We start from the raw sequence: 10,075 nt of genomic DNA, 5'->3' as shown, positions 1-10,075 counted from the left end.
AAGGCTATAGTGGTAAACTACAGTTCCAAACACAAATTCGTTCAGCAATACCCATATTTATTGGGGCATGATAAAATAAAGTACTTAGTCATATGGATTAAAAAGGTCTCTATTACAACAGCTAAGGATATATGGGGAAAGACTAAAAAAAAGATAATACAAAAGTTGAGAAGTTGGAAGCTCTTGACTATGGATATGGTAGCAAGATACAAGCAGCAAAAATGTTTTTTGTCCTATATTTTTAATCAACCAGAGGAGATGTTTTAGACCATGTTGTATTTTTCGACTTTTCCCGGTTAGGGGTCGCCACAGCGGAACTCCGGTCTGCTAATAATTGGCAGTAGATTTTTATGTACAGAGTTGCCAGCCCTGACGCATAGCCTTCAACGAAAGTACGCCCATTTATGTGTGTCTCCACACAGAAGACGCTTTAGCTGAGAATCGAACAGGACAACATCTTACTGTGAGGTGACAACGCTACTGCAGCATCACCACCGCAGTTTTTAAAGAATTGAAGGAATCTGTTTGGGAGAGAAAAAGGGCAAGAGTTAAGCTGTATAAATTGTTTCTTTCAATAGACCACGGTGGTTTATGACTACCAGATTTGAAGAAATACTTTAGACCTACACAGTTAAGGCTTAAATACATAACAAAAATGAAAAATTACAAATCAGTGGAAAGATATTATGTTAAAGCAAGACAGTTCACAAAATAAGAAGAGAGTAGGATTTTTTATGTAGGCCCCTTAGAACAACAATAACAGGCATACAGAATATTATATTAATGAAGTAGCAGTAAGTGTTTTGAAAACTAAACTAACACGGAAATGGAGAAAAGAGGTTTTATGGGCAGAGAAAACTGGCAAGATGGACCAGGAGTTTATTGGAGAAAATTAACAAATGAGCCAAGGTATCAGGTGCAAATAGTTAGTGAGAAAACAATACTAGAGTGGGATGAGGCCAAGCAGAAGTTTGGAAGATGGGTTGGAGATTGCCATTCCTACCAGAGACTGATGACACAGTATAAGAAAAAGGAAAGGGCTAGGGAACGTTAAGTGAAAAACTAGCTCTGGTTCCATTTTTAGTAAAGTCTAGAACAGAAGCTGCTGTTGAAAAATGGATAATTAGTAGAATGTATAAAATAATGCATAGTAACTGTAAGAGTCAATCAGAAGAGGTTAGAAAAAAACTGGGAAGTGAGCACGGAATGGCACTATACAAAGGAACAGTGGGAAGACATTCTTATGATACCCAAGTATGCAACAAAGTCTAGAAGGTTTAGGAATATTGCACAGAAGTGTTTCCATAGGTATTTTATACCCAATGCAGACATCAGAGAAGTTTTCCTCAGGTACAGAGCAAATGCTGGAGGTGTGATGGGAGAGAGAGGGGTAATTGTATGGAATTTTTAAATTCTACCAACTGGTTACATTCACAAAAGACTTTTTTCCAGAGTACTATGGCAGAAACGTCAGGTTAACAAATTACTGTAACAAAGGAAATGATTCTTTTGAGTCCGGATCCAGAGACTAAATGGCCTAGACATAGTAAGCAATTGCTAAGTTTAATGCTTCTGGCTTCCAAAAAAGCAATTACTAGAAAATGGAAATCAAAATCTAAATCAACTGCAACTGAAGCACTGAATGCTGAAAAAGGGAGATAAATGCACTGGAATGTTGGATCTTTAGAAAAGAGAAGCAGCAAACTGCACACAAATAAATGAATTTGTGGGAACAGTACATGCACAAGAATGTTCAGGAAGAGAAGTGAAATTTCAGGAAAGGCTATTTACATAATAATGAACAAATGATCATTGCTAAAAAGTAACATTTACGTATAATACATAAATATGACAAATGTTTATAATGTTTTTCCTTTACTATTAAGATATGTGCACCCATGTCATTATTAAATATAAATGAAATTTAAAGAGGTGTTAAAAAGGGAAGATGGTAAGAGGAAATGAAGTACATCCAATCAAAAGACTGATGGATTATGTGAGAGAAGACCTGTGACGATCAGGCATGACTGCTGAAGAAGGTAGGAGAGTGGCTCGACTCCCCAATGCCATGAAAAAAAAATGAGAAAAATGGTGCTGATTGTGTGGAAGATTTGAGGCCATTTTAATGTTAAGGTGGAACTAGATCTGATTAATAAATAAGGAAAGGGATAAAGATTGTTACATAAGTATTGTTTTTGATGTTTGAGAAAAGTTCTGTAATCTATGAATAATTTGAAGAACTGCATTATGAAAAACCTACATAAGAGCATATTTAAATGGTTGTTCTCTAGTTTAACTTCTCCAAATACATAGGGATTTTAATGGCATGGCAGAAATAGATCCCTACCTCAAGTCACAGCATATGTAAAAGTTCATCACATCAGTAGTGCTTCAGATTCTAACATCTGACATGTGCACTCCTCAGTATTTACAATGTACCACGATTGCCTCCTCCTGTCATGAGTTACCTGTACTGGTAGCACATTCACATGTACTTGCCCACTTGCTTCAAGGACAAATCAAATTACTTGAGTGTCTTTGTTCCATTCTGTTTTGGTGCAAGTATGCATATCCCAATATTTTCAGACACTGTTTCTTTTATGCATACCACTACACTCACTATGGACAGTTTACAAAACTGAAGCAATTTTATACTATTTTAGCAGATGTGAAGGGCTTCTTACTTTTTTCCCTCTAATTTCTCCAAATATTTCTAATAGGGACCACATTTAATGCATGATATTAGTACTGCTTCAATCTTTGATGTTTAACAAGAGTGCTCTCTCAGTACAAGTAATGCACCCAGAACTGCCTCTTGCAGTTCATGTAAGACTGTGTGCGCCAGTAGCCAGTAGCATATTTAAGTATGCTTGAGGATTCTTTATTATCCTTGGAGCTCTTGCTACTTTTGGAACTATCTAAACATCTTTATTCCGTGCTGTTCTAGTTTCTGCTTGCATATCACAGTATTTTATGACCATTTCTCACAGTTTGCATGACACTATGATCATTATGTGTTGCCATTTCAATGAGTAATGTTACTTTTGTCCTTTTTTTCTTAGCCTACTACATCTGATTTACTTGCTTTTACTTTATTAACTGATGGTGGCACTTGATGGTCCCATGTCATCAGAACATCTTCAATTTCAGTAATTCTTTATGATCCAAGTTTCTAATTCTTCTCAGCTATCTGCATGCTGTAGTGTTTGCACAATTCTTGGTGCAGCAGTCTTGCCACATTATCATGCCTCTCAGATAATAATCCCTCAGCCATAAGTATATTCCACTGAGCAACAAGACATGCAACTGTTTCTAGTTCTGTACTACAGAACCTACGTTTGTCTGTACCTAGCAGATTTTTATAGACTTTGTAAACCAGCTTGCATGTAGTTCACTGTTTTGAACTACCATTACATTTCTTGCAGGTTAATTTCTCCAAGTGTTTTGCGTTGCTAATATCATGATTGGACTGGACTCCATTCCTATGCAAGAGTATGATTACAGATCATGAAATTAATATTGTTTCAGTCTTTCATTACTAAGTCAAGACCTAGGCAGACTGTAATTTGTAAAAACACTTAATGCACTCCGCATACTTAGATGATTTCTTTCTGGTTTAATTTTTCTCTTTGTTTAGGACTTTTTAATGCTATGGGAGGAACAGATGCCCATTCCTACAGAAAAAAAACATACTTAAAACTATGCATGGCATTGTTACCCCTTCAGTCTGTGATGTTTGCCAAGCGCGTTCTTCTCAACAGCCATAATGTACCAAGGATTGCCTCATTCTGTAATTCACATGAAGAGTATGGATTTTGGTAGAATACATCAACATGCATAAAAACATATTTTCACAACCAGAACTCAAAAGACCACTGAAGCTATACAGGAGTCCTTATTTCATAAAGCTGATTTCTATTAACATCTAATGACATTTAATTTTGTGCACCTTTATGTGGAGAAGACTGAAGTCACTAAAGCTGGCTATTTCCATGAAAAATGCGATATTTCTTCAGTGATAAGATGTTTTTTTTTACTTCTGCTTGCCTAACAGGCTGATCTCACATGCTAATCACTTTCTTTTCTCTTGTTTTAATTTCTCCAAATGTGCAGTTTTCTTTTTATTCTAAGGTAGGAATAATTCATATTCTTAAACAGATTAGTAATTATTCATAAATTCAGGAAATCCGTTTTGCTTTAGTCTTCACCGTTTGAGAAGAGTGTTCTCTTTTCTGATGTTTCCTTAGATAACTCTGATGTGTAAAGCGTTTACTGCATTCAGCACACTCATATGGTTTAGTTCCTGAGTGAATGGCTTGATGGCATTCGAGGTGTGTACGTTGTGCAAAACACTTGCTGCATTCGCTGCATTTGTATGGTTTCTCTCCAGTATGTATACGATGATGGCGTATTAGAAGACTGCGATGTGTAAAACACTTACCACATTCAGCACATTTATGCAGCTTATCATCTGTATGTACAGTCTGATGACTTAATAAATGTTTATGTTCTGTAAAACACTTCCCACATTCAGGGCATTTATACAGATCCTCTCCAGTATGAAGGACTTGATGTCGTTTTAAATCACAGTTTTGTTTAAAACATTTACTGCACACTGAACACTTATATGGTTTCTCCCCTGTATGAACAAGCAGGTGGCGTATTAGGTGACTGTGGCATGTAAAACTTTTACTGCATTCATCGCATTTAAATGGTTTCTCCCTTGTGTGATTAGCTAGGTGACGTTCTAGCTGACTGTTGTCTGTAAAACACTTATCACATTCAGAGCATTTATACAGTTTATCCCCTATGTGAAATCTCTGATGACTAATAAAGGTTTCCTTAAGTCTGAAAGTCATGTTGCATTCAGTACATTTATATGGTTTTTCCCCAGTGTGAATCATTTGATGGGAATTTAGATGACTGCGCTGTGTAAAGCATTTACCACATTCAGCACACTGATATGGTTTCTCCCCTGTATGAGTGACCATGTGGCATATTAAGTGATTGCGACGAGTAAAGCACTTGCTGCATTCAGCACATTTGTAAGGTGTTTCCCCCGTGTGAATGGCTTGATGGTACATCAAGTCCCTGCGCTGCGTAAAGCATTTGCTGCAATTGTCACACTTGTATGGTTTCTCTCCTGTGTGAACAACCAGGTGCCTTGCTAAATGATTTCTTTGTGTAAAACACTTGCTGCATTCAGCACATTTATATGGTTTCCCTACTGTGTGAGTCGGCTGATGACGTAATAAGGCACTGTACTGTGTAAAGCATTTATTACATTTAGCACATTTGTAGGATTTCTCCTCTGAGTGAATCACTGAGTGGCTTACAAGGTGACTGTGATATGTAAAACCCTTTCCGCATTCTGCACATTTAAACAATTTGTCTTCTGTATGAATTTGCTGATGTAATGTGAAATTAATCAGGTGTAAGAAACTCTTGTTACATTCAGTACATCTATATGGTCGCTTTGGTGTCTCTCTGGGGTGAACTTGTTGATGATTTATGAAGTTATGCTTCCCAATGAAGCTTTTATCACATTCAGTACATTTATATGGCCCACCTTTGCCATCCTCTTCTGACAAACTCTCTTGATTCATTTCTAGGTTTTGCTTCTGTCCTAAACCACTGTTACCCCGAGCGCATTTATATCGTCTACTCCCAGCCCAAAATTGACGATGCCTTGCTGTGTTATTTTTCCAATCTGGATACTGACGGGATTTCATCATTTTGTTACTTTGCTTGCTTCTGGCAGGTGATGACCGTTGGCTCGAAGTTCTATGGTATTCAAATTTTCTTTTGACTAAAACAAGAAAACAAAAAAAATTACCAGTTTCTGTAAAAACATAACTGATTTGAATTAAACTCTACCACAATTTTAAATTCAAATTTATTAAAATATAATCAATTAAATTAGAACAGATTGATAAATATGAATGATAAATAAAAAGCTTCAATAGAACAGAAGCAAAATGCTGAGGCAAATTAATTCCCAAATACCAAATCAAAAAAGTACGTTTTAGGGGATCTTTCAATACCAGCAAGGACATTCTTAACCACTCTGGTAAATAGTTTCAAGTGTACAGTCCCTGGAAAATGAAATATTCCCCTGATGAATCAAGCTAGACTCCGGAATATCCAATAAGCTCCCTAAACTAAAAGAAACCCAAGCTGTACAAGGCTAGACAAACCAAGACTATTAATGGTAGGTAACCAAACTGATACCCAGTGCAGATTCTGCAGTACCAGCATAATATCATGATAAGAAGATACATTGATAAATAGCCAGGGTACAAAATTCTGCACCAGCTGTCAATCTCTCAAGTTTTTCTTATGGAATAAAGTGCTTACAGACATATTCCTCACAGGAAAATATGAAGATCTGATGGTAGCAAACACCTGGTGGTCCCTGGGTGTGGGCTGATAGTTAGCACACATAAATGTCACATACTTGACACAAATGCTAGTGCCAATACTCTATATAATACCAGAGGATAAAACTGGAGCAGATGAATTATCAAAGTTCATAGACTATGAAAGGCCAGGTGGGGTCATTAGCCTAGTAAAGCCTAACCATGCTTCCCAGATGTATCTGACAAGTTTTGATACTCTAGGGTTATTTTAAGGGGGTATGCACAGGCTTGGGCATGGGTGGTCAAGCATTTATGGGTGGGAGGTTGGCGAAATAGTTAAGGTGTTTACCTTACAAACTCAAGGTGCAGAGTTTGATTCTCACTTGGGGCAATTGGCTAGGTTTAAAATGGTCCATATGGGCAGTTAGCCTAGTGCTACTCTATGAATCTATGAACCTATACAGGCTGCCTCTGTCTAAATGAGACACAGGTGCCAGACCAGGGGTAAATTTCAGATATGCACATTCATGGTGGTATGAGTGGCCATGGCCATCATCATGGTGATACTAAGTTTCAGCTGATTAATGACATCCAACCATGGATGCATTTCAGTTGTGAAGCAAGTCTATATAAAGCATACATAGAATCCTGGGGAAAGGAGAGGCATAGCTAAGTGTTGTCAGCATAACAATGAAAGTTTAAACCACTCCTTAAAATAATGTCTTTAAGTGGTAGTAGATACATGTTGAACCACATCAGGTCCAAAACTGAGCCTTGTGGCACTCTATGTATCAAAGGGAAAGCAGAAAAGGGATAGCTGTAGACACAACCATCAGATTATGGCCAGAAAGACAGAAGATAAACCACTGCCAGACTACACTGAGATACCACATTAATGACTCAAGCAGTCCAACAGGGTCTACTATGTCATACATTGAAGACAGATGTGTAAGGAAAAACCCTTGCTCTCTCACCACAAAAATATCATTAAAAACCCAAACAGGGTGATCTCCATGCTATACCTGAATGGAAAATCAGACTGGGATGCATCATAGGTGTGGTCAGCACTCAAACATGAATCCTGCTGCACATAAGTTACCTTCACAAGGAACATATCAATGGTTTGAGATTTGTTTGTATTTACCTAGATCAGCATCTAAGTTGACCTTAAAGACTGGAGCAGAGCTGTAACTAGGGTGGGCCCAAAGGGGTCACAAACTGCCAGACAGCAGGTGACAATGGTGTTGGAGTACAGTACCGCATTCGTAAATAAATGACAATATTCTGTTTGTGCGCAAGGTAACTTATTTTAACTGTAGCAAAGTGCTTGTTAAATTAACATCAGTCAGCTTCCTCCAGTTTTACAGGAAAATATTTTTTTTTTCTTAACACTGAGTTGAGAAAGGTGCCAGTTTGGGGATCTGCTCGAGGCACTTAAAGACCTAGCAATGGTTTTGGATTGGCTCAACCCAAGTCTGCTATATATTAGATGGAAAAACTCCATCCCAATAACACAACAGAATGATCTGGTGAGGGACTGTAACCAACCTCATTAAACAAAATGGAACAAGTCTGATAGGACAATGATCTCATCCCAGGGACAAAAACTTCACAATCAAAAAACATTAAACTCATGTCAACAGCAAAATGGTAGGCTCTAAGGAAGACCACTGGTCACCACTGCAAATGTACCAGGACCAACAGTGAACCTGAGGGTCTATATTAAGAGATAGAAAAGACTAGAACGAATGGCTTAAACATCAAAAATTCCGTACCTCAAAGTTGCACTTGTGGGGGGCTGTGCCCCCCAGACCCCCCGCTAATGATAAATACCAACTCCGAGATCGCACTACAGTAAGGAAAGGACAAATTTTCCAATCTTCACTGTACCACGATCTCACAAAAAACACATAGATGAACGGCATTTCTGATGTTAAAGCCATTCCCTCTTCAGCCTGTTCGATATCGTAATAGGAACCCAAACCTGATGGATGTAAGGTTTATAAGCAAGGTAGTGAAGAGAAAGGCCATATTCTTCATCAGAAAAAGACTGTGAAGTTGCATGACAGGCCAGGCAGCTAAGCATACCCACCATTTGGAAGAGCACTACCAGTTGATTTATCACTATCAAGACCTCTTGAGTCAAGAATAGACTACTTTTTGGTAACCTCATTCTGACAGATGGTTACATACTAGTTCAACAGAAGCCTGTTTTCCAGCAGGTGAGTGCATTCCCTTCTGTGTTTCAACCTTTATAGTGTGCATTTTAAAGCATGGAGTTCAGGACCATACCATTGCCCACAAGGCACAGAATGGACCAAACTTACACAGCTTGGGGCCAGGAACTCACAAAGGGCAGTCAAAGTCCTGTTATAGACTTCAGCTGCCTCATCAACTCCTGACATGTTTCTTTGGAATGTATTTTTCAATTATATTTACTTCAGAATGACTTGAATCAATATTTCCTACTGTGGTTATATATACTGCCTTCAATTACAAGATATAACAAAGGAGGAAGAAGAAGAGAAAACAAGAATTACACAGCGCACACAACACAGATGTAAGGATGCACTATTTCACATGGGGAGTGGTGGAATCCCCAAACCCAAAATGCACTTTTAAAGACAGTGGCAGAGTAGAGGTCAACAGAGGGGCTTAAAAACATGTGGAGCAGATGAGATGGGAAAGAGGGACAGCAGGATACAGTCTGACTGCAAAACTCACAGATATAAAAGCCGCAAATCTTCTGCAACCAATAACAATGTATACCTATATGCCACTATCTATACTCATATGGCAACCCACATGACAGAACTCCGTAAATTAAAGTTATTTCTTCCTCATTTCTGTAGTCCATCTTGTTTCATATAGACTTTCACTTTGTATGATATAAATATCTGTGATATGTTATGTGCCGAGTTCAAAGGCTATAAATGTCTTGCAAGCACCTTTACGTTCTTTCAAGAGAAGACAGACATTTTTGACCTCAGATAAAACCAGGAATTTCATATTTATCACACGTCAAAGATAAGGATTCTTTATCTGACCTCTGTCCAAAAGAGTTTACTATCATGTACTTGACAAACAGGCGGGAAAGTCTTCCAGTGCGAGAAACCATTCTGCAAAAGTCAGAATACCTAAAACTGGCATACCTGACGCAACTACCCAACCTCGAAACTCCCTACTGCTCTGGACCCAGGAACAAGTGTTACCATGGGCCCAGAAGGGGAGCAAGGTTGGACAATCAGTAAAGTAGTTTTTTGACATTCTGACTTTCACGGAATGCTTTCTAGCACTGGAGGACTCAATCGCCTGTGTGTTAAGAACACGATAGTAAACCATCCAAAAGTGATCAACTACCATTGGATGGAAGACCTACAAATCTGAAAAGAAGAAGCAATATCTGTTCCAGATAAGACTGATTTGCAAGTATGTCTACTCAAAAATAGACTTCAAACACTTAACTAATTTAGAGATGCACCACAGCTGCAAGGACTAAAAACTGTATAAAAACCTGACTTCTGCAAAGCTTATCAGATAGCCTAACTCTAGGTGACCAAATCAAGTTACATTCCAGCTAATACAGCTGAAGTCTATCTGACACGTGTTAAAAGTTTTTTTTTTGTAACGGTCTGGTTCTTTGTTACTTCAAGTGTATATTAAACTGTTTACAGACGTTTTTTACAATTGCAAAGTTACAGGTCTTATGGCCTCGT

The 10,075-nt window shown here is 38.1% G+C and overlaps 1 protein-coding gene across 1 annotated transcript in view; it reads right to left on the bottom strand.

The window, feature by feature from the left end:
- Nucleotides 1-444: 444 nt before the first annotated feature.
- The window catches only part of LOC122791463 (zinc finger protein 708-like), a 985,758-nt gene continuing 976,127 nt past the window's right edge, over nucleotides 445-10,075 (bottom strand). The window contains exon 8 of the mRNA XM_044059208.1: nucleotides 445-5,809. Coding sequence (XP_043915143.1) covers nucleotides 4,179-5,809 — 1,631 coding nt within the window. The 3' untranslated portion in view covers nucleotides 445-4,178. The remainder of the gene's footprint in view (nucleotides 5,810-10,075) is intronic.

Source organism: Protopterus annectens, chromosome 17.part0, assembly GCF_019279795.1.
Source record: "Protopterus annectens isolate FY-2018-M chromosome 17.part0, PAN1.0, whole genome shotgun sequence".
Lineage (NCBI taxonomy): Eukaryota > Metazoa > Chordata > Ceratodontiformes > Protopteridae > Protopterus > Protopterus annectens.
This window is presented reverse-complemented; position numbering and strand designations above follow the sequence as displayed.